The sequence below is a fragment of the Stylophora pistillata genome, chromosome 13, assembly GCF_964205215.1.
Source record: "Stylophora pistillata chromosome 13, jaStyPist1.2, whole genome shotgun sequence".
In the NCBI taxonomy this organism is placed as follows: domain Eukaryota; kingdom Metazoa; phylum Cnidaria; class Anthozoa; order Scleractinia; family Pocilloporidae; genus Stylophora; species Stylophora pistillata.
Window position 1 is genome coordinate 14,569,634 of NC_142531.1, and position 24,343 is coordinate 14,593,976.

General features: G+C 39.7%; 1 protein-coding gene and 2 pseudogenes across 1 annotated transcript; 1 reads left to right on the forward strand and 2 right to left on the reverse strand.

Annotated features, from left to right (window-relative positions):
- The first annotated feature begins 5,405 nt into the window (after nucleotides 1-5,405).
- On the forward strand, nucleotides 5,406-6,586 carry LOC148717771 (uncharacterized; annotated as a pseudogene).
- A 532-nt stretch (nucleotides 6,587-7,118) lies between these two features.
- Nucleotides 7,119-13,771, reverse strand: LOC148717772 (uncharacterized; annotated as a pseudogene).
- A 6,978-nt stretch (nucleotides 13,772-20,749) lies between these two features.
- On the reverse strand, nucleotides 20,750-24,106 carry LOC148717773 (uncharacterized). Its single transcript, XM_088742238.1, has 8 exons — nucleotides 24,023-24,106; nucleotides 23,875-23,913; nucleotides 23,440-23,533; nucleotides 23,271-23,305; nucleotides 22,260-22,332; nucleotides 21,661-21,698; nucleotides 21,125-21,200; nucleotides 20,750-20,809 (listed from the first exon to the last, which is right to left on the reverse strand). The coding sequence occupies exons 1-8, from the start codon at nucleotides 24,079-24,081 to the stop codon at nucleotides 20,750-20,752; spliced, it is 474 nt and encodes a 157-aa protein (XP_088598364.1). The 5' UTR covers nucleotides 24,082-24,106.
- Between the last annotated feature and the right edge of the window lie 237 nt (nucleotides 24,107-24,343).

Below are 24,343 nucleotides of genomic sequence, written 5' to 3' on the forward strand. Positions count from 1 at the left end.
TAGGTCTCAGCCTGCGATAAATTCTTTAGCATGTATACGCATGCCAGTGATATGAAAACGTTTAGGATGCGGATTGGAACTTTCAGATTCTGATCTCAGGAAGGAGAAATATGCATTGGGACGTCACAGCGTTTGAGGGCTCGAGCTGGCCTGTGAGTCAAAGTATCGTCTTTCACTTTCCGAAACTAATGAGCAATAAACACATTCTTCATAACCTGCTTACCCTTCAACCAATGTTTGCATTTTTGCTGTTATCCAAGGGCATTTAAATAGTTGTTTGCACCGACATAATGATTATTCTGGTATCTCTGAGTCTCCTGATCAGGCAGAAAATTCCAAGAATCGCTTTCAAACATGATAGTTTTTTCAAACCTTCTAAAAGCAACAACGAAAAGTAATGATTAGAGTTCTTTACGGGTAACCTAAAATGAACAATTATAACCAAATTAAATCAGTGAAACAAGTTTCATCACACAAGGGGTTCGAACAAATACGCCAACTAGTAATTTAAATGACTCGGCTGACAATGATGAATTCTCTGTCAACTTCAATTTCTAACGAAAACGTGAGCTGCAATAAAGATTGCAGTTTTGTATTGCTGGTTTTATTTCCCAGATATCGACTAGGCGCATCATCAACCGAGCAACAGACAGACACCTTTACTTTCTGCAGGTGCAGTTTGTCATGAAAGATAATTATGCTGGTTTGCATTAAAAGAAAAAATTAATGACTATGGATTACCGTGGGTGATGCACTCGCCACGACCACTTCAGCAGCAGCTATGATGATGATGATGATCGTTTGATTCCATACTCTCGCAGCTAAGTCTGAATTACAGTATGGGTCAGTATTACATAGGTACTACATTAAATATACATCTTATTGATACTTTGAACACAGTTCACTTCATGCTGTTCAGGCTGAGGCACCTCAGTTGTTTCACTAGTATAATCATATGTAGCAAAGAAATAAACATGAAAACATGCAGTTATACAGCTTTATGGTAAAAAATCTCTATGAGTCAAGTTGCAACCAATAATAAAGCTTCTTGTACAAGACACAGACGTGAGTTAATGTGAATTTTAAACGGGAAAATTCAAAGAGAATGAAGGAGAAAAGAACAGTTATAGAGGATGTCACAAAAAAAGTTTCGTAACCCACAACGTAAGCGTCCTGGTGAAACCCAGTAGTGAACGTACTCAGGTTAAGTTGAAACTCGATTAATGAATTAATTAATAAAATCTTCCTTTTGTCACTATATTGCTACTTTCATGTCTCTCACTATGCAAGCTATGGTATTAGTAGAACTAGAAAGTTTTGTGTCAATCTTACAAAGGAATAAATATTTAGAGGGTGAGGGTAGTTGTCAAAAGCATTGCAGGGCTCAATATGGGATTAGAATACAAAGTGCAAGTAAAAGGGGTGGTCAGTTTATAAATTATTTAGTTAGTGCAAAATCTTTTAGGCTCAGCAAGACCAGTGCCATCTGCCTACATGCCCCAGGGTGCTGGAGGGCAATGAGAATGCTTGTCACTTGACTTGTGCTAACCCTAACTGTAACCCTAACCCTAAACTGTAACCCTAACTTAACTGTAACCCTAACATCAAAATACTGGAAAAAGATCAATTTAAGTCGAGACTTGCCATAGCTGTCTCCTGAAGGTGTCAAATACCTTAGTCAGCTGATTTAAATTTTTTCTTAATCTTCTACCAGCAGACAAAATACCTTATAATTTGGCCATACAAAACTCAAGCTCACTTGGTTTGTCGTTATATGACGTATCCATTACAACATTTGCGGTTTTGAGACACCGTGGGTTCAGACTTTGTGGTCACGTGACCTAGATCAACCGCTCGTGTTTGGATGCGTTCATATAAATGTTTTTTGAGCCATTTTCCCTCTACAGAAGCCCTCAGGACAGCATCATTAAGCTGGAATGTGAGTAGAGGCAAGCCTCAACCACGACAAGTGAAGTCGTTTCTCTGGCCGATCTGTGGATGGCTACCAGGACCTACCAAGGCTTTTTGGGCTAGTTTTGAGTGGAAAAAGTCTCGATGGATGTGATATTTTGCTGGTAGGACTGGGTGGCCCGACACGATTCTAATAATTTGTTAAAATGGAAATGCGAAGTGTTCCCTTCTCGAGTTGTGGTGGAACTTCCCAGAATTCTTTTCGGTCATAAACTAGGCAAAGATTGTGTTTGCGACACTAGCTTTCGTCAAATGGAAAAACAGGGGCTAGCGGATGAAGTGAGAAAGCATTTTCCAGCCAAAAAGCAAGATCTTGGCCCTGAGGTGTGTTTTGAATGCAAACTTTTGATTTCTTGAGCAAGTTTTGATCTTAAAAGATCGACACTTTTTCAGTGTTGCTCTTGGAGCAGAATGCTGAATTTTTGGGATTTGTTGTTATAAGAACGGTTCACTGCAATGGAAATCGGGAATCATTGTGGCTGTTTTAGGCTGCAATAGGTGTCACATCAAACACCCTTCCAATGTACACACTTACATAATGTTGTCTCTTAATTTCAACAAGAAAAAAATAACAACAGTAGTCAGTATGTATGCATGGCTTGCCCTACAAAAGTTAACTACGATAATGCAGCTACATGAACTCTTGCTGTGTTATGGAAATACGGCTTGGTATTTTCAACAATTTTTCGTATCAGATGCAATAAATATATGAAGTTCATATATTTTGAACTGCGGTATTAGATACGTATGATGCACGATCCTCGCAGTAGATCGTGGTAGATCGCTGCACTAGTATCGCAGAGGTCAGTGGTTCGAATCCCGTACAGGCCTGATTTTTTTCAGGTCGGATTTTCGCTATTGCATAAATAGCGCTATCTACTGCGAGGATCGTGCATCATACGTAATTTTTCGTTTAATGAGCTTTGCACGCTTTTTGTCTTAGATATTAGTTTTTCTGCAAAATATAGTCAGAGGAGGTAGGTAATTCCAGGATTGCCCTTGCAAGACATTACGTGTAATTTGTGTCATCGTCCGGGCATGATTCAAATAAATAACAAGATTCACGCCGGCAGAATATTTTACTTTACGCGTTCCAAGAATTCGAACGTTTGAAAACAATTGTACTAAACAACGGTCCTCTGGCTACCGGAAATGTATAATCACTTACCATCCTATTACCAGCGGTGATAAAGTATTAAATGACAACTAGTTCAGAAAAATTAGAACTAGTTTTCTAGCTCGTCACTGTTGTGATTGTTGCGTTTTGATTGTTAAATAAACTAAATATAACTGTGCCAATAAGCCGTTTATAAAAAGTCTTAAGAAACTTTTTGAAATGATGAATCCTAATATTCTGATATATATGCGTTATTGGCTAAGCGCGAGATCAAGATGTCTGGATATTGGCCGAGTTCCTTTTTTTTTTTTGCGTTTTTATGGACCGAGACGAAAAAAAAAACGGGAAAAAAAAGAACGAGGCTTATGTCCAATCATCTTTACCGAACAAGCCTGGCCAATATAGGATTTACTAAGACTGACTACGAAATACTTGTTTATTTCGAGAGACGGAAAAGCGCAATAAACCAAGGAGATTCGTTCATGCTTTATCTAAATAGCCACGCTGCAAATTGAATATATTCATTTAAATCGTCATCGCGCGAAAAAGCATATTTGACATTTCTATCCTAGCAGTATGCAGAAAGTATGTCACGACAGTTACATAAAGTTGCAGAAAGTATGAATAACATAAAGTATGAATTACATAAAGTTGCAGAAAGTATGTCAAGACAGTTAAACAGCCTAGTCTACCACGAGTTTCCCGTAGGGAATCCGAAGTACTATTCGGGAAGTTTTTCAACATGGTCCATCCAGCCAGGGGCCGCCTATAGACCAGCTTATCAAGAGGTCGTAAGTTCAAGTCCTATTTGGAGCTCTCGCCTATCACCTAAATGACCAGGCTTCAAATCAACCATCTCCATTCACATCATCACTGCGTAAAAGCATCACCTTTGACATTTGTATCCTGGCAGAATGCAGAAAGTTTGTCAACATATATAAACCTAGTTAATGGTATAGTTTATCACAAGTCTTCTTTAACTCGGTGATGTAGCGTCCAAAGTACTGATTGGAAGGTTGTGAGCATGTTAGAAAATTTGGGGGGGGGGGGGGATAGCCATAAAGCTGACGTCACATGTATGCTTAGAGTTTATAATGGCACAACTGATATTTCTGTGCACTTTTCTTGGAGGTGGAAGGTCAGTTTCCTTTAGTAATATTGGTGCACCTCGAGCTCTTTATTTCCCTTGAATACGTCTAATACTCAAATCGCCAGACTTCAAATCTACCATCTCTATTTACATCATCATTTAACAAAAACATCACACTCGGCTTTTGTATCCAAGCATTGTGCAGAAAGTTTTTCAGCATAGGCCTAGTTAAAACCATGGAGTCTGTCGCGAGTCTTCTTTAACTTAGTGATAGAGCATCCAAAGTACCGTATTTACCCGTGTATAAGTCGACCATGGGTCAAAACTTGAGGTCCAAGCGCCAGTAAAATAATTAGCATAATAATTGTCTCTCAATGTTAACAAACATGTAATAAACGGCAGCACAGTTTACAGCGTACGTTCGCTTAACGATCTGTTTCACTATATCAGAGCTTCAAGTTAAAATACATCAACATTTATCATCTGAATGTTAACGCGAATGTCGTAGATACTCACTGGCTCAATTTTGCCATAAAGAACCAATATTTTTGCTGTAAATAAAGCTGTAAAGCCGCTCAGAGAAAGCATCTGAAGACGCATATGATGATCGTCTCACAGAAGAGTGGCAAAACTTGTTTGGCACGAGTGATGACGAGGACGACTTCGACGGCTTTTTGCGAGCAGGGACTGTGCTTGCTTACAAAACGGCTCCTTTAGGAGCCACCAAATAAAGCAAAAGTCAATGACCAACTGTAGAATTGATTTTTTTGTTGTTGGTTCTTCTAATGTTCTGCATGCATCCGACTACGAAGTTTACAAGAACTTTCTTGTTTTAGCATGTATTTTTGCTTAAAAGCAATAAAGACCTATTATTATTATTATTACTATTATTTCAGTTACCATACCAATACTCGACCGATTTCGAGGCTTGCCTACCAAGTTCCCCAACATACGCTTTGCACTTTGTTTATCGAGTCGTTTGGAGAGTCCTGAGCTTCTTTGGTATTTTGCCTGTCTTATAAAGCCGCTTTTTACCTCTACACACTTAAATGGTTCGTTTGAAATCATTATGTTTGATTTTGTGAGCATTTTTCACAAATTATCCTCAAAAAGCCCGCATATACATGTGTTGCTAAATTGGGTAATACGCTCGTGTACGTGCCATAATAGTGACCTTACGATACGACAACGACAACGGCAACGGCGACGGCGACGGCGACGTTAAGGGACTGAGTCGAGTGCGTCGTTGCCGTCGGTGTTCCCGCCAAAAGTTTTGATTACGAAAAGAACTTGAAAACTTCCAGCTTTTGTGGACCTGTGTGTTTATTTACTTATCAATTGTGTTGAGTTCTTGCTGATTATATTATGCCAAAGGTAAGAAAAACTATTGTTCTATCTTTTTCCTTTAATATGATCGATGCTACGGAATGCTTGCTTTTATATGATGTCAATGCACCCAAAAATTCTTATATTCCATATTGGAGCTACGAACGATTCGATCTTGACCTGATGACAGACGACGAATGCAAGACGGAGTTCAGGTTTTACAAAAACGATATATAAGAAATGAGCGAAGTTTTGAATCTTTCACACCGAATTGTCTGCTACTTGAACGTGGACAGAACAGAGGCATTTTGCATATTTCTGAAGGGGTTTGTCTATCCTTGTAGGTATGTGGATTTGATACCAAGATTCGCGAGACCTGAGCCTCAATTTTCCATGATCTCAAACGCTGTGATGAATTCCATTTACACTAGTTGGAGACATTTGCTGTTGGATTTAAACCAGCCATGGTTAATTCACCCACATTTGCAAACATTCACAGAAGTTATCAACGAGAAGGGGGCGGTTCTCCAAAACTGTTGGGGTTTTATTGACGGAACTGTAAGACCCATCTCTCGTCCGGGCAGAAACCAACGTGTAATGTACAATGGTCATAAGAAAGTGCATTCAGTTAATTTTCAATCTATTGCTACACCAAACGGCCTAATTGCTAACCGTTATGGCCCTGTGGAAAGAAAAAGGCACGACAGCGGAATGTTGAACCAGCTTCAACGTCTTTCGTTCAATCCTCACGGAGACACCTCATGTGTATAAGGTGACCCAGCGTACCCCCTCCGACCTGAACTTCAGGGTCCATTTCGCGGTGCTCGGTTAACAAACATTCAAAAGGCTTGGAATAAGTCAATGAGTAAAGTAAGAGTTTTAGTTGAGTGGATTTTTGGCGATGTCGTGAACTATTTTAAATTCTTGGACTTCAAGAAAAATTTAAAGATATGTCTAAGTTCCGTTGGCAAAATGTATATTACATGTGCTCTAATGCACAATGCCGGGCATGTTTGTATGGCACCCCTACTTCAACATTTTTCCAGATTTCCTCCCCAACTGTCCAGGACTACTTTCAGTGATAAAAGAAACATGGCCCAAGCTGGCTGAAAAAAGTTTCCAGCACTTAAAATTTAATGGATCGTTATAACCACCCTTTATCAGTTGATGCTGCAGTCATCGTATAAAAGGTCTACCCAATCAATGTTGAACATGTTATGATTTTTGCGAGAAAATAGGTTACCATAGCAAAAGTATCACCTGCTAAAAACACCCTCCCTAATTATAGGTTTAGGAGCTTATAATTCAAAAACGGCACGTGGAATTTTTTTATCCTTAACACATTTTTTAGAGTTCGCAAATTTCAGCCTCCGTTTTCTTATAAAACTCCTATAATAAAGAAAGAGTGTAGTTTAATGAGCAGTTCGTAGTTTTGTAGAAAAAAATTTGATCTACTTTAAAGGATGATTACCATGTAACAAAAACCTCCTCATTTCCTTAGCTTCACGTGTCTTCAAAATTTCCAAGACGAATTTTATACATTTTTAACAACTTTTAACGATCACATAACCGTTAAACAGATTGTCTAGTTAATACAAAATAAACAAACCATTCTTAGACTACAATAAAGAACCATGAAACGGTCTCTGAACGGTTAAATTTTTTAAGAACTGTACCAGACATTTCTATTTGCCTGCAAACTTCTGTAGCAAGGTCATAAGTGTAGACTTGAATACTCGAATAAGTTTTTAATTTCACGAAGATCTGGTTTGGCTGTACAAAAGGGAAACAATCGTAAACAAAAGGAAGCGAAATGGAAACACCACAGTGACAACAAACTTACAAGATTTGTGAACTCGCAGGAATACGTGAATAAACACTCGTGAGAAAAACAAACGAACATCTATACCGAATTTTGACCTCTGCAAGTACGAGCACATGGTTCATCCCAAAATATTAACAATTTAAAAGACGTAATTTTACCAGTCCCGCGCGGACTGAACACGGGAAACGAAATAAACAATTGTAGAACGTTTTGTAACTGACAATAAGCGCCTGGGTTTGCTGCTGTTGCTGTTGCAATAAAGCCATATTCATATTTTGTAACTGTTGCTGCTGATGTTGCTGCAATTGAGTGGCAATTTGCTGTTGCTCTACTCTTTCCTCGTGTTCTTTGGCCCTTAATTTCAACTCAGCTTCTTTCGCCACCTTCTCCATTTGTAGTTCTTGTTTCCTTAACTCCAGTTCCTCCAACCTTTCCTGAGACTCAATTTTAACTCTTTCTTTCAGGAATGTCACAGTGTCTGCTCCACTTGCTCTTTTCTTTTTTTCTGTTTTGGCTGGCCATCTTGGCTTCTCTCTTGACTTTGTTTAAAGGTTTCCAAGCTCATATTTCGCATTTCTTCTACTTGAGAAGCTTCTTGTATTTTCTTCTTTTTGGAATCATTTAGCCTATCTGCCTCATCAAATAAGGATATTATTTCTTCCATCATCATATCTTCACTTGGCTCGGGAGATGTTCCGGACGCTTTTTCGTCCTCGGACACTTTTTTCTTGAAGCGCCTTTCAAGAAGCGGGTATCTGTCACGTACTGAACGTTGCGTTACACAAAAAACTGGGTCACTCGATCTTCCAAGGTGACAAGCAAGATTTCCCCAAACTTCACCCCTCTCGACGGTGCCTTTTTTTGTCCTTCCAAGGTTGAAATTGAAGAATATCTTTGAGGAAGAATATGTCGTGAGCTTCGGTCCATGTAATGATTTGATAGTATTGTTAGCGGAAGTTCTCGGACATTGTAAACATGCAAAGGATCATGGATAGTCGTGTGGGCCATGCTTTCCGGGTTGTCATGGCGGCTGAATAAAGTGTAGTTTCTTTTTATAGTTAAACCTGGTTTATTACTCGGCCATCCGGGTGACATCGTTACATTGGCGAAGAGGATTCAATTTGTTTTGTGAGGTAGTGGATATTTTTGGAAGTCATTTGTGCGGAAAGTCTTGGCAGTTTCTCAGAAGATGGTGGACAGTGGAACCAGTTCGAGTACAACTTCAAGTTCACAAGCTTCGCCAGCTGCGACATTTGTTTCTCTTCTTGATATGGCCAGCCTTACTCCCTTCAATCCAAAGGAAGATCCGAACACACTTGCAGTTCGCTGGAAGTTGTAGAAACGCTCGTTTAATCTGTATTTGGTGGCAAAAGGTATTACGAAGGATGAACAGAAAACTGCATTGCTGTTTCATACTGGAGGGTTGAATTGACAGGAGCTTTATTACACGTTATTGACCGGTGCGGATATCAAGCCGTTTGCTGAGAGTATGGAGTTGTTGCATAATTATTTCGCACCACAGTTGAATGTTCCATTGGAAAGGCATCAGTTTAGGCAAATGGAGTAAGCGTTAGGAGAGTCGGTGGATCAGTTTGTTGGTCGGTTTAGGCAGAAAGCAATCTCATGCGAGTTTGAAAATTTCGATAAGGCAATAAGAGATCAGTTTATTGAGAAATGCAGGGATGCCAGTCTTCGTCGTAAGTTTCTTGAGAAAGCAAATGCTACTCTGAAGGATTTACAAGATTTGGTTCGTGTGCAAGAAGCAGTGAACATGCAGGTGAAGGCTATGGATCAGTCATCCGGTCAGGTAAATGCTGTTTCCGGAAGACCTTACAGCAAAGGAAAAGGAAAAAGGACAGCACAGGTTCATTACACAGACCATATGGCACGTAACCCGAATTGTCCTGCCCGTAGCAAGAAATGTAATGCATGCGGTGAGATTGGACATTTTGCAGTCTGTTGCAAAACAAAGGAACGCAAACCTTTCGCAAGAGATGGCGAGCGAAGGAATAATGTACGGGGAAGAGCTTACCAACTATCAGAAGATTAAGCCACTGGCCAACAAGATTATTACGCATTTGCAGTTGGAGTTGGTCAGCCTGCAAGTGGCAGTGAAGTAGATATGAAGATTTGAGGAGTGATATTACCCGCACTACTGATTGACTCTGGCGCGTCATGCAATGTGATCGACCAAGTAACCTGGGAAATTTTGAAGAAAAGTGTCTAGTGTGAATCTAAGAAATCAAGCAAAAAGTTGTTTGCTTATGGGAAGAAAGATCCTATTGAGGTGATCGGGACATTTGTGTCTGAGATTGTATGCGAGATCAGTGGCATCAGTTGTGTGGACGAATTCACAGTGGCTAAAGGTCCAGGAAGACCTCTATTCGGTAAGAACACTGCAGAGAAGTGAGGGTCGGTCCAGATGTGTGTTCATTAACTGCTGAAGGAAGTGATGCCGACATCTGTGAGAAGTAAAGAGAGGTTTTTACGGGATCAGGGAACTGAAGGATTTCCAACTGAAATTACATAGAAAAGATGATGTCAAGCCTGTTGCCCAACCCGTACGGAGACTGCCAGTTGGGTTAAGAGCCAAGGTTGACGAGAAGTTGAATGAGCTGTTAGCAAAAGACATCATCGAGGAGGTGTCACACAACCCAACTGAGTGGGTGTCGCCGTTGGTTGTGTTCCCGAAGACAGATGGTGACATTCGGATTTGCGTGGACATGCGCAGGGCGAATTCAGCAATAGAGAGGGAGAGATATCCTATCCCTACAATTGAGGTAGTCTTGTACGACCTTAATGGCTCAACTGTTTTCTCCAAGCTCGACCTCAAGTGGGGTTTCCACCAGGTGGAACTTGATGAAGGATCGCGCGAGATCACAACGTTTGTTACACACCGTGGTTTGTACAGTTACAAACGTTTGATGTTAGGGGTAACATCGGCGCCTGATAAGTACCAGAAAATTGTGGCAGATAATTTGGTTGCGCATCGTTGTGGCATAAAGGAACACGACAGGAATTGACATGCCCTACGGACCCGATTGGAAGAGAAAGGACTAACCTTGAATGGGGAAAAATGCCAATTTCGTCTTCCCAAGCCGACATTCTTCGGTCATGATCTGAGTAGGCAAGGTGTTGCACCCAGTGAAGAGAAACTAGCTGCCATCTTAAAGGCAAGCCCTCCACAAGATGCTTCACAGGTCAGATCATTTGTTCAGCTTGCACAGTATTCTGCAAAGTTTCTTCCCAACTTCGCGCAAGAAGCAGAACCACTCAGGAGCCTCCTGAGGAAGAATGAGCCTTTCATTTGGGGTGAAGCACAAGATAGGTCCTTCCAGAAGTTGAAACAGCTCGTTGTACAGGCCAATTCGCTTTCATATTTCAGAGGAGACTGTAACACGCGTGTTATTGCCGATGCAGGTCCACAGGATCTAGGGGCGTTCCTGACTCAACTTCAAGACGGCGGGTGGCGAGCAATCCCATACGCGTCCAGGAACCTCACTGAAGTGGAACGGAGATACAGTCAGACCGAGAAAGAGGCCCTTGCCCTAGTTTGGGCTTGTGAGAGGTTCAACATTTATGTGTACGGGCGGAAATTTGAGCTTGAAGCTGATCACAAGCCACTCGAGTGTATTTTTGGCAGGTTTTCAAAACCATCAGCACGTATCGAACGATGGGTTCTGAGGTTGCAGGGGTATGACTACAGAGGGGTTTATCGGCCTGGCAAAGCGAACATTGCAGACTCTCTCTCGAGACTCAATCAATGTGAACCTAAAGACTCAAGTGGGGAGAAATTTGACTTTGTCAAGGCAGTCGCTGAGGAAAGTTTACCTGTTGCTCTGACAGCGAAACAAATCGAACTGGCTTCTAATAGTGACCCAGAACTTACTAGCCTGAGACAGTACATTTTTAGTGGGGACTGGTCTTAATGTAAGATGACAGCTAATGTGTGTGTCAAGGATGAATTGTGTGTTTTGGGCAAACTTGTTTTGCGCGGTACAAGAGTTGTTGTTCCGAAGGCTTTACGGGAAGAAGTCTTGCGTCTTGCCCACGAGGGACATCAGGGCATCATAAAAATGAAAGCACGTTTAAGGACAAAGGTTTGGTGGCCAAAGATTGACTCAGATGCAGAGCGGATGTGTAAGTCTTGTCATGGATGCCAAGTCGTAGGTGAATTTCAAGTTCCTGAGCTCATGAAAAGAGTAAAGTCGCCTACTGGACCCTGGCAAGACATCGCCACAGACTTGATGGGTCCTCTTCCCACTAGAGAAAGTTTGCCCGTAGTCGCAGACTATTACAGTAGATTCTACGAGGTCGTGCGCTAAACAGCAGCTAAGAGAGTGGTGGATGTACTGACAGATATTCTTAAGATATGGATTTCCATTTACTCACAAATCTGACAACGGTCCTCAGTTTTGCTGTAAGGAGTTTGAGAAGTTTCTCTCTGATCACGGAATTGAACACTTGACATCTCCACCACCCCGGCCGCAGGCTAATGGAAATGTCGAAAGACAGAATAGAACTCTGCTTAAGTCTTTGAAAGTTGCTCACGTCGAGGGAAAGAACTGGCGGGAAGAACTACAGAAGTTTCTGTTAGCATATAGAACCACACCGCAAACAAGCGCTGGTGTTACTCCTGCGTTTCCCATGTTTGGTAGAGAGTTAAAAACAAAACTTCCAGAGTTAAGGTGCGCTGGTAACTTGTTGAACGAGGGGGTCAGAAATCGTGATTGGAATCACAAGTTGATCCACAAGGAACATGCTGACAACAAGTGGGGTGCTACCGAAAGCCTTGTAGCGCCTGGGGATCTTGTTTTACTAAAGAACACGAAAACGTCTGGCAAACTGGAAGCAGATTTCGAGAGTGAGCTGTACACAGTGCAGACTAAAGAAGGCAGTGAGGTGGCTGTTAGGTCCGAAAGAGGGTGTGTAATATAGGCGGAACAGTGCATTGGTTAAGCGGTACAACCCACCAGGGGAGTTACCGGGAGCCACAGAGGCCATTTCTCAAGACGCTTCAAATACCCTTCCACTAGAGGAGAATATAGCGACATCAAAACCAACCAAGGCGGACTGTCAGAATGCCGGAGAAGTACAACGACTATGTACTATATGAACTGAACTCTGTTGACACGTTGGACTTATGTTGAAGTCTGTTAGATTCGGTTTCATGTTTCTAAGTTCTATTGAACAGTTCATGCAGATAGATTTATTATTATTTGTTTTTCTGTTATCTGTTTGTCTCTAAAGAAAGGAGGGGATGTAATGTTTTGATAGTATTGTTAGCGGAAGTTCTCGGGCATTGTAAACATGCAAAGGATCATGGGTAGTTGTGTGAGCCATGCTTTCCGGTTGTCATGGCGGCTGAATAAAGTGTAGTTTCTTTTTATAGTTAAATCTGGTTTATTACTCGGCCATCCGGGTGACATCGTTATAGTCTATTTCATGGCTTAGTTATAAGGAAAGAGTATAAACCTTATGAGATTGATGGGAATTGAGACATTCCAGATTTGGACCCTTTGTCAGTGTTATATAAGGCAGCATTTTCACAGGGGAATCAGCTTTTAAATAAATCAAAGTTACCAACAACAAACAAACTAGGCTGTCAGAATTTGGCCTGGGGATAAGGAGGGGGGAGTTGTCCAATTGACTGAGAATAATTATTTTTGTATTGACACTTGGATACGGGAATGATTACTGCAAACAAGAACTTCATTACAATGAGAGGACAATCTAACCTATTGTACTGCCTGAAAATAGGGAAAAAGTAAAACAAGATGCAAATTTACTTCCAGTATTTGGAAACAAACTGATAAGAAATTACCATAGATCGGAAGTTACACAGAATACTGTAGTATCTAGCAAAACTGCAGATACCACTGAAAAGCTATATTTCCTTTTAACCTTATCATTGGAGGATTTGGGGAAAGAATTAAGTAAGAGTCCTTTTTCGTGTGTTTCAAGATAAAAAAGAACCGGACCAAATTGTTCCCTATTTTTAACACTCGATGACTGCTTGAAATAAAAGCATTGCTTAGATAACACAAGGTTCATTTTGGTGATTAAGTTCGGTGTGTTACTGAGTAAAATCAACGCAGCGACAAATTTAAAATAGTTGTTCATTCGTGAATGGAACTAGGTTGCGTTCAACACAACACACAGGTTTAACGCCTGAACTAAAAAGAAACTGAAAGAAAACAGCAAAATAACTGAGAAACTGTTTCATTTTTACTACTTAACAAGATAGTAGAGCGATGCAAATAAGCTTAAATTATAGAGATTTTACGTACTTATAGCGTAAAATTCAGCCGAGTGTTATCACGGTAAATATTTCGAAATAATTCGACGATACACATTAAATTTCAGTTGCTGACCTACAAAAAAGTAAAATATAGCTCAAATATAACATTTACCTCGGTTCCTTAGCCATTTCCTTCACTGAAATAGTGATATATTTCTCTTCTTCGAAACACTACTGACTTAACATTTTCACTCAACGGCAAGACTCGTTCACTGACGTCCACGCCTTCCCCTGACAACGCCAACGTGACGTGAAACGTGTACGCCGTGGTGCGTTAAGAGGGCAGACATAGTCGTCGCCGTTACCGTCGTCGTATCGTAAGGTCTCTACTAAGCTGATTAAAACTTCACTTTGAAACTTGCTGTGATCTGTTCACATATCCGTACTAGAAAACTTTTCCAAGAAATTCTTACCTGGAAATTAAGAAAATCTAGTTTTTGACCTCAAAAATTGGGGGTCGACCTATACACGGGATCGACTTATACAAGGGTAAATACGGTACCAATCGGAAGGTCGTGGGCATGTTAGCAAATAGCTATAGGTGGAGATAGCCATAAAGCTGACGTTACAGGTATACTAACAGTTCATAACGGTACAACTGATATTTATGTCCACTTTGTGTGGAGGCTGAAAGTCAGTTTTTCTTTTAGGAATATTTAGGAATATCTAGGAATATTTGTTACCGACTGAGCCGACATGAAAATACATAGTTGTTCTGAATATTTTCAGCCGTTAAGGATTAGGGCCTCTGAGGGAGAAACTTGCCGAGTAGTAAAGTGTAAGGCATGGTGATTGTTCCCTTTCGGATTTCGAGGAATGGTAGAAAGTATAAAGAAGTGTTATTGATTGACACAGTAGGATGTAAGATCAGTTTTGACTTTATTCGTAATGATCGTACAACCTAAAACGTAGCCGACAACTAAATGACATAGGCGATATCGCTTGACAAATATAAAAAGCAAAGCAAATTAAAACACAGTTAGTGAACAAGTATTTAGTCAATTCTCGACGAGAGTTTTATCCTCCGGTCAGTTTTACGAGGTTACAGAGATTTCCCTATTGAAAATTTTAACTGGATATGCGACGAAGATTTTAAAATGGATCAGGTTATTTTACATTTCACCCGAAAATTGTTTATGGTGTAGTTTTCTGGTGGTCGTGCAGTACTTTTTATGCATGGTTAATGAACTTCTACGTTCTAAAACATTAGAAAGCCCGTGTTGGCCCCGCTGAGATTCAAAGGGACCAACACTTTTTCAAAATGAAAAAACGCTTTTAATGACTTGCTTACCCTTGCACAGTGCCTCTGTTTCTCCATTTAGCCAAGGATGAACAGATAGTCATTACCGCCTGTCAAATGATACTCGGTTAATCCCACCTGTTTCGAAAAGTAAAATACTAAGACTCTCTGACACTCAATCATGTCAATCATCAAGGTACTAAAAACAGTAGCAAGCCAGAAAACAGTGTGATAGCTGAAATTTTTAAACAGCAATTATTGAAAAAAGGAAACAAAATATGTCCAATGAGGAGTCTGAACAAATGGTTTACCCGTTTGAATTTCCAGTGATTTCTTGCATTCCGTTAGAATCAGTTACCAATTGAAGAAATTAGCACGGTTTTATATTACTATTATTATCATTATTATCGTCATCATCATTATTACTGTCATTACTGTTAGTGTTCTGTTGTTACTTCTGATGCTAACTAGTAATGTTATCTTATAAAACATATATGTTGCATTTTGGGCATTATTTGTTGTTACTCCTGATCAGTATACCTTATCAGACTCCTCGGCTTTTATTTCCTTTATCATGTCTCCAACTGTCTTCAAACGCTGCAGGCTATTAGAAGTTTTCAAAAGCATGACCATTATCTCACGAAATAAGTAGCTATTTTCGGTTTCAGGCCGGATCCGATTTTAGTAATTCCTAGCTTACACGTAACAACCACAAGTTTTTCCTAAACCATATTGGCAGTTTTTTGGCTTAGCTGCAATGAGGGTTTTCTGCACATTTTCCAGAAGTATCTGTGTGAAAAAGCGGAGGTTAAAACAGCAACAATAATTATAATAATAATGAAATTATGATAAAAAAAAGCACATACTGAAAGGGGGAAAGAGAGGCTGTACTTCTATTTGGCTCTGAACTACAATAGAAATCTCTGTATCACTGCAGAAAGGAAACTAACCTCTTTGGTCAACTGATTTTCCTCTGCCTTTGCCTTTATAGCCAAACGGATGTCCTCCAAGTTACCCTTGAGTTCCGAAAACTTGTTTTTCAGGCTAGATTCAAGTGATAGTTTTGGTTAAGTCATGATGCAGCCAACGCTCCCTTTAAGTGCCAAAAATGATTTTGAGATACAATGAATATATGAAGTTCATATATTTTGAACTGCGGTATTAGATACGTATGATGCACGATCCTCGCAGTAGATAGCGCTATTTATGCAATAGCGAAAGTCACACCTGAAAAAAAAAAAAAAAAAAAAAAAAATCAGGCCTGTACGGGACTCGAACCACTGGCCTGTGCGATACTAGTGCAGCGCTCTACCAATTGAGCTAACAAGCCAACTGGGAGCAGGTTGTTAAGTTGATCCGTAATAAACCCGTGAAAGTGATAAATGAGATACAATGAATATATGAAGTTCATATATATTTGAACTGCGGCATTAGATACGTATGATGCACGATCCTCGCAGTAGATAGCGCTATTTATGCAATAGCGAAAATCAGACCTGAAAAAAATCAGGCCTGTACGGGACTCGAAACACTGACCTCTGCGATACTAGTGCAGCGCTCTACCAATTGAGCTAACAAGCGTAAATCGGCACAGATGAGAGATAGGTCAAGCTTTTTCAAAGTATAAACGAGTGGTACATCACATATCTTGGATTCGCGTTTTGAAAGTTAGCTTACAGTTCTTTCACATCGACTAATAAATTATGATATTCTATCAGTTTACCTCGTGCGCTCATTCTCCATTTCATTAGGAAATTTACATCTAGGCAGAAGAGAGAACATATATTTGTCGGTGAAAACCTTATGCAGAAGTCGTGTCAAAATCTAAGCAAATTGAATTTGAAAGGACAAAAAAGGAAATTCTTACCCATTTGAAGCAAGCACAACTCCAGAAAAAAGTAAGGTAAGGGAAATAAGACGAAGGTCAGAACAAGTCACCATCGCTTTTAGTTTCGACGCCTGTGTACTGAACACTTTTCTGCAAAAAGGATCGCCCGCGTTTAAAAGGAAACTTGTTGTTGGATTTGTTAAATTTAGAATCACTGGATCCTGCAACAAAGCCAAGACCACCGCGAGATTTTGCTCATTTCACTTTGCAAGAGGTTATCACTGATGAAAGACATCGATTACTACCTGCAGGTTCCGCACACACACACTTCCCAATGAAATTTTTTTAAAGATATGATTAGATATAATGACACTCTGAAGAGTTGTTTAATTGTTCTGACGAGTAATTGTAACATCGCAATTATTCGAACACCAGTTCACATGCAGTGAATTTGAAACACAGACCCTAAAACAATGGAATGAATTTAAAACATTGGCACTCTTTGTTATCGGAATGTTCTCTTGTTTCCACAGGGTACTTTGAAATTGGTTGTACCAATGTGCACCACAATAGATAGAAACCCTTCTTTAGTAGAATTCAGTTAACTTCTGAACTATGCATCTCAAATTAGCAATAGAACAAAATTTGTCAGCTGCTCTCTCATAGGGAAACTGCCACACTTGAAACTAAAAATTGTATAACGCAGTTAAGGTGGCTGGTACCAGTGTTCATCATTTTGATGGTTTGTAACTTTGAAAGAATACAACAAAAATACTGACCAAGGCCAGTTGAACACTTTTATAGGGTTGAATCAAATAATCATTGGTTATTCAAAAATAGGTGTCATTTTGTCACTAGCAGTTTCCATGGCAACGCTTTCACAGGCTTATTCAGACGCATTTTTTAGCTTGTGGCTTAAATGATTCAAAAACTAACCCGGTGACACCGTTTTTTTTTCAGTGATTGCTTTTGGCACTTGAAAAGGAAAATGCACAAAGATTTTTAAAAAATTCTACAGAGCGGAATCTCAGAAAATCTAGAAAAAAAGGCAATTTTCACACATCGCAAATATCCTTCCGTAGAATTTTCTAGTTTTTTTCTGATGATTCCTTTCGACGTTATCATATTGGAACAATAAAAAGAAGGGGTCACCGGACTTGTTTTCATGCAATAGCTTTCGTGAGTTTACCAATTTCCACGCGCGTTCTAGCGCATTTAAAAATCTGGATTCCATAAGATCGACATTTGCTCATGATCTGTTATAGCTACCGCTGACAATTGCGTGTGCTCGCGCGAGCGCCTACGATCTGATATTTACATACGTAAATTCGCCTTTACTGCTAAGAAATCATTAAACAGCTGTCAAAGACAGCCTCCCGGGCTCATCTTAAAAAATCCTACACACGACTTCTGGCTACATCATATTATTTTTCTTGAAGTTTCAAAGTCTTCTTTCACTTAAGGTAGATTATCCTTCACTTGAGTTGTTCTTTTTTCGCCGTCGCAAGATTTCAAATCGGTTGAATATTTCTTTTAGATATGAAGTGAAGCAACCTTTACTTCTCCGAAAATCGTCTTCTTTATCTTAGTTTCTTTCTCCTGCATTCACAGTGGTCACTCAACACATCAAATACACGCTCAAAGGTAAACTTCTCACAAAAGTAGAAAAAATTCCACGTACCGCCATCTTTGTTTTGAATTTTCATCTTTTGATCTCGCGCTTCTTTCGCACGTTTCTCTCGCGCGCGTCACGCAAGAGTGACCTGTTCTCCGCGCGAGGAAACTGGTACGAGCTACCTTAAGCATTGAATTATTTCACCGTCAATAAGCGCACGCACAACAAGCTGAATGTGAATGACTCGTCTTGTTAGTCAGACCAGAAATGATTCGGAGCTGGAGCCGTTGGCCCTATTCAGTTGCAGATTCGCCTTGTGCCACCTCTGTGAGTTTGCGCTAGATTGTTCAAATAGTTTTTTTTTACGACAGATCGTTTTCCTGTAATGTTAAAGTGAATAGCAGGAATATAAGAAAGCATTAAGAAATTAAACTCAGCATCATCCAAGCTCCAAATTCACTTTATTTGTTCTTATGATGACCATGAAGCTCAAACATAGCTGACAGTCAAGAAGCAAAAGCAACACTAGCTCCAAATATATCTGTAGGGAAGCAAATGAAAACATAAAAAGAAAACAGTTTTAACAATTTCTATTCAAGCCTTAAGTCAATTCGGGACAAGTGTTTAACCTCTCTTCAGGGAATATGACGATAAAGAGATTTCTTAGTCAACTAGATATGTGTAGATTCTCATTTGGATTTATGGATGTTTTTCGGTTTCCTCGAAAAATCGTGAAGTGGAGCAGACATCGGTCATTTCTCTTTAAAGATAGTAACAACAAGAGTGCAATAATAATTAGCACGTTTGTCTTGACTTTCTGTGATGCTTTTTGCACCTAAACTATTAATAAGTAATAACATGATTTCTTGTGCAATTGGATGTAAATAAGCACTTGTAAATTTTGTCTTCCTTGAGAAATTTACTCGTGTTCATTAACACCAATTATAACATAGCGCGCGCGCTGGTCCTATCTAATTCCTATTGCGTCAACATGAAAAAAATCTTTTTAGAACATAGCTAGCAGAGCCGCGCAATCAAATTCAGTATACGTAAGCGTGCTCAAAATCCCGATAGTGCACGCTGATGTAGCGTGAGCAAATCGCTTCGCCAGAAATTTTTTTTTTCGCGCGAGCAGCCATTGTTAGCTCGGGGAAAATAATATATTTCGCGACAATAATGGATACAAACAGAGACTTGGTCTACTGGTACCAAAAACGAAGACAATTTTTCGGCCTTTTCCCTTGGGCTAGAGTTCTTAAATGAGGCAGAAAAAGAGAAAAACAACGGATAAGGAGACTTGGCATTAGCGCCGTCATGATTCGCTTCAATTGATATTGTTGTCCATTTTTCGCGTCGGATTTGATGCACAATTCCACCGGCTAAGTTCTAAAACAATCGGTTGATGCTTTCAGCTGTGCACTATCGAGTTATGGAGCACGTGGGAAGTTTGGAGAGCACTCAAGAAGCTAGAGTTGCCCTCGGCTATTGCCTCGGGCAACTCTTGCGCTTCTTTCGTGCTCTCCAAACTTCCCGCGTGCTCCATAACTCGATAGTGCACGCTAAGGCATAAACCAATTGTTAAATGTACGCACGGCCGTGCTCAATAAAATGACGTGTGCAGTTTCAAAATAGCTGCAAAATTTCCGTCGTGTGAGTTCCTTAAGTTAAAGTTTCGGAAAGCGATAATAGTAAATCGAAGACCAACCAAACTTTTCTTTGGCTTTCGACCTTCCCGCAAGTAATCAATTCAACAAGCACTACGAAAGCGAAACACAACAGGCCCGTTTCCCGAATTTATCAGAACAGGAGCTGGAAAAAATTTTAGCTGAAAGACATTCAGCAAGAACTAAGAAGACTACAAATTGGTTTGTGGCGACTTTTAAAGGTAAACGTCTCTGTTGATGAGGTTTTTTTGGTTACATTTGTTAATTCTACCGAAAACCATTTAATTACAAATTCGACAAAACAATCGGAGACGCCAACATTTTCGGGCAACTTTCATTTAAAAAAACATTACAAAAACGTCATTCAGCGCCCAAATTATTTTCGTATGTTATAAAAGAATTGTTTCATGCTTTTAGCTGTGCGTCTATCGAGTTATGGATGCACTTGGGAAGTTTGGAGAGCACTCAAGAAGCCAGAGTTGCTCTCGGCTGCACATCGAGCAACCCTTACGCTTCTCTCGTGCTCTCCAAACTCTCCGCGTGCATCCATAACTCGATAGACGCACGCTAAGCATGAAACAATTCTTAATTTGCACTCGGGTAATGTTATTACCTATACTTAATGTATGCTACACTGTATTTGACAAGATGGCGTATGAAAGCGCAGCTGGCTCAGCTGAGATTCAAAGTGGCCAATGTTTTCTCTGGGCCCCAAATTAAAAGAACCAAATTAAAAGCCCTTACCCTTACGTCGGTGTTTTCAGTTTTATATTTATCCAAAAGGAGCCAGATAGTCATTCTCACCTGTATAATGCCTTAATTTCAATATCGCCTGTTTCAAGAAAGAAAAACCAATACTCGACATTCAAACATTAAGATGTTAAAGACACTAACCAGTACGGTAACTGACATTTATATCGAGTGCAGATTCTGAACCCGCTTCCGAGGGTTAGACTTTTCGCCTTTTTATTTCTAAATTGGTATTATCGGTGTTATCATGATTGTTGTCACAATTGATATCATGATTGCTTATGATTGCGTGATTGCTTATGAGTTATTTTCTTTCTTCTGCTACCAACTGAGGTTACTTTCCTATACTGACTAGTAAAGCATGTACTATGCATTTCAAGGCCCTTCGAAGCTATACCTGTTTAGGTTCCTCGGCTTCTATCGTATCGTATCGCTCCTTCATCATGCCCCCAACTCTCTTCAACCGTTCCAGCCTGTTGGAATTTTTCAAAAGCATTATTTTTACCCATATACACAAGTCAAGATTTTCAGTTCAAAGCTGCCTTCGATTTTATTGCGTTCTTGTCTTCAGGTATTAATCAAGGTTTTCTTTTATTGTATGCCTCAAACATTTGTTTTTTCCTTTAATGTATTAGCTGCTAATTGGCTCAGCCACTTGTCTATGAGCCAATGGCCATTATTCTTTGTTGAACCGGAAGTCACTTGCTTTATTCCTTTATTCTTCCTTCTTTTTTTTTTACCAAGCGACAATCTGCAGGAGTTGCAGATTATGATCTTAAAACCGTTTTATGACGACAAAATTAATGTCTCTCGTACACTATTTTGCCACGTATACGTAGCGAAAGATGGGTTGAATAAATCTGGTGTGTTTCGACATATTGAAACCGTTTAGCGTCATGTTTATTGCTGCGGTGTGAATATGATGCCTCTTACTGGTTATCATTTCGAGTTAAAATGAGCTGGCAACGGTCCTGTGAGTGAACAAGACAAAATGAACCTTATTATTTATTGTAGCGGTATCTAATGAGTCAAAGTTTAGCTTGTCAACCGTCTTGACAAGGAAAGCTGAGTGGGTGGTTCAATTACTGATCGATAAAATGTCCACGCTACAATGGAGCCATCAAATTTAAGGTCGAAGAACGCCTTGGGTTACCATCCAATGTAAGTAGGGTGTATTTCAACAGAACTCACTCTGCTGGACAAAGAACTACCTGGTTTACATTACTGAGACCACCGCCTGGTTAGCTCGCTCATGTGGTAGAGCGCCGAACTGCCGTGCGGGAGAGGTCGAGGGTTCAAGCACTTGTAAGGAAATTGAACAACCCAGCTTACACCCAAAATTTTCAGCTCAATTCAGCCGCCATTACATGTTTAAATCACATCTTGACATCATGGCTCATGCCTCTCTAGTATTTCTCTCGTTCTTAAACGATCCCGTGTGCTTCTATAACTAAAAAATGCACTTGGCGCGTTTATTATTTCTTTAACAAACAGTTCTGCTTTAGTCTAAAAAAAAAAAAAAGGCATCATACCGTTGGGCAGATGTTACAGAAATTTTCTAGTTTATCCATGAACAGTAGGGTATCATTTTCCAAGGCCGCAATTCTGTGTTAAAGGGAAAATAAAAGTCATTAAAAATAATAAATTCTACGGCAAGCTTTGCTCCCCTCCCACAAGAACAGAGGAAATACCATTCTGAGCGTGGAACGTTACTCACAGGACGATCGGTTAGTCCCACGTCAAAACAGAAAATCTTTTGACGTGCTTTAAGATATGGTAGTTACAATGATGATGTTCACGACGATAAAAATGTAAACAAAGTTTACTAAAGCGAGGCGATGAGACATTAGCAGGACTTGGCGATGAAATGACGCGAAGCGAAGCGGCGAAAACAGGCGGAGTAAACGGTGTATAAAACGGACTAAAGCGGTGTAAATCGGTATAAAGCGGTTCCGAAACCTGAGAAGTAAACTCAACGAAAACCATAATTGAAAGACGATACAACTACATTAAACTTCGGAAACAACTCTGGATTCCATCATAAGACGTAACAGGAAGGTTAAAAGACATACTTCTGTATCTGTGTTAGGGCCATTGGGAATTTTACAGAGTTGACGTTGTACCTCCTTAGATGCTTGATGTTAACACGATGAATATATAGCCTGAACTATTTCCTGAGCACGTAGGAATAACAATAATAAGTGATACAAAGAACTTCTGAGCAGTACAAAAGATAAGAACGTCGATTGTACCATTCACAGTGCATGAGAAAATACGAGATCTGAAATATCTATATCAAGAAACTCCGAAAGACACGAAATGCATATCAAAACCACTTGGCAGTAACAACTACTTATTCGCTGCTGTGGAGCATAATTTCCATGAACAGGTTTGATATATTTTTGAAGGCACGAATTCCATTGTTATTTGAGTCAAAATGCTATAGCTGTAAAATATGTCTGCCTTGTCAACCCCCTTAACTTGACCTACCGAAATAGAGATAGGATACTATCACAGACTATATTACTGAAAGCAATGCTTACTTGGTGAGCATTGTCTGCATCCCTTCTAGAAGTACCTGCGTCAAATGGAAAAAAAGGAAACGCTCAGAATAATAGGGGGTAGAAAAAGTTTTATTGTGAGTATTGTAGCTTTGGATCATGATCGGAACAATGATAGAAATCTGAGCAACAAGGAAGTGATTGAACTTACTTCTTTGGTCAATTGGTTTTTTTCTTCCTTTGCCTTAATTGCAGAACTGGTGTTCTCCAAGTCACCCATTAGCTCCATTAGCTTGTTTTTCAGGCTAAGATCGTGTAACAGTTTCGGTTAACATATGGTACATGATTTTTTTCTTTTAAAACGCTGCTTTAATTTGTTTCTAAATTATACATTGAATTAGATAGTAAGCATCGACATGCTTGTAAATCGTAACTTAAAGGCGAACTTTTATTCAAACAAAATTTGCTTTTGGCGACCATCCTTGGTGCAGAGAAAGGTAAGTGATCCGTTTGGAGAAGAATCAATAAAATGAAGGAAAGATCGAGTTCTTTCAGTAAGCAATCTCTGAAAGAACCAGCAGCTGCAGCACATTAACTAAGTTGGATTTGCGTTTTTATCTACATCTATGATATTCTTTCGGTTTACCTGTTGTGCTCATTCTCCAATTCATCAGGAAACTTGCAGCTAAGCAGAGAAAAAAGAGAACATACATTTGGCGATGACATAGTCAAGTAGAATCTTAGTCATTAAATCTATTAATCAGAATTTGGAGGTCGGAAAAGACGATTCGTACCCATTTGAAGCAAGCACAACTCCGATAAACATTAGAGTGAGGGAAAAATACGTCGCCATCAGTGCCAGTTTTAGCGTTTACCTGATCAACAATTATCGATATGAATGAGGGGATTAAGGGATTAAGGGCACTAAATAAACAATGTGTTGTTATCGATTTTTTAAACTCAAAATCATTATCTCTTCCAAAATGAGAAGACCAACGCGATATTTTCTAATTAAGCTTAGCAAGAGGCTATAATGCTTCCCCATTCAGTCGTAGTTTTCACAATATAATTAAAATCAATTTTACTCTGTCGAGTATTTTTTGTTATCGGGTAAT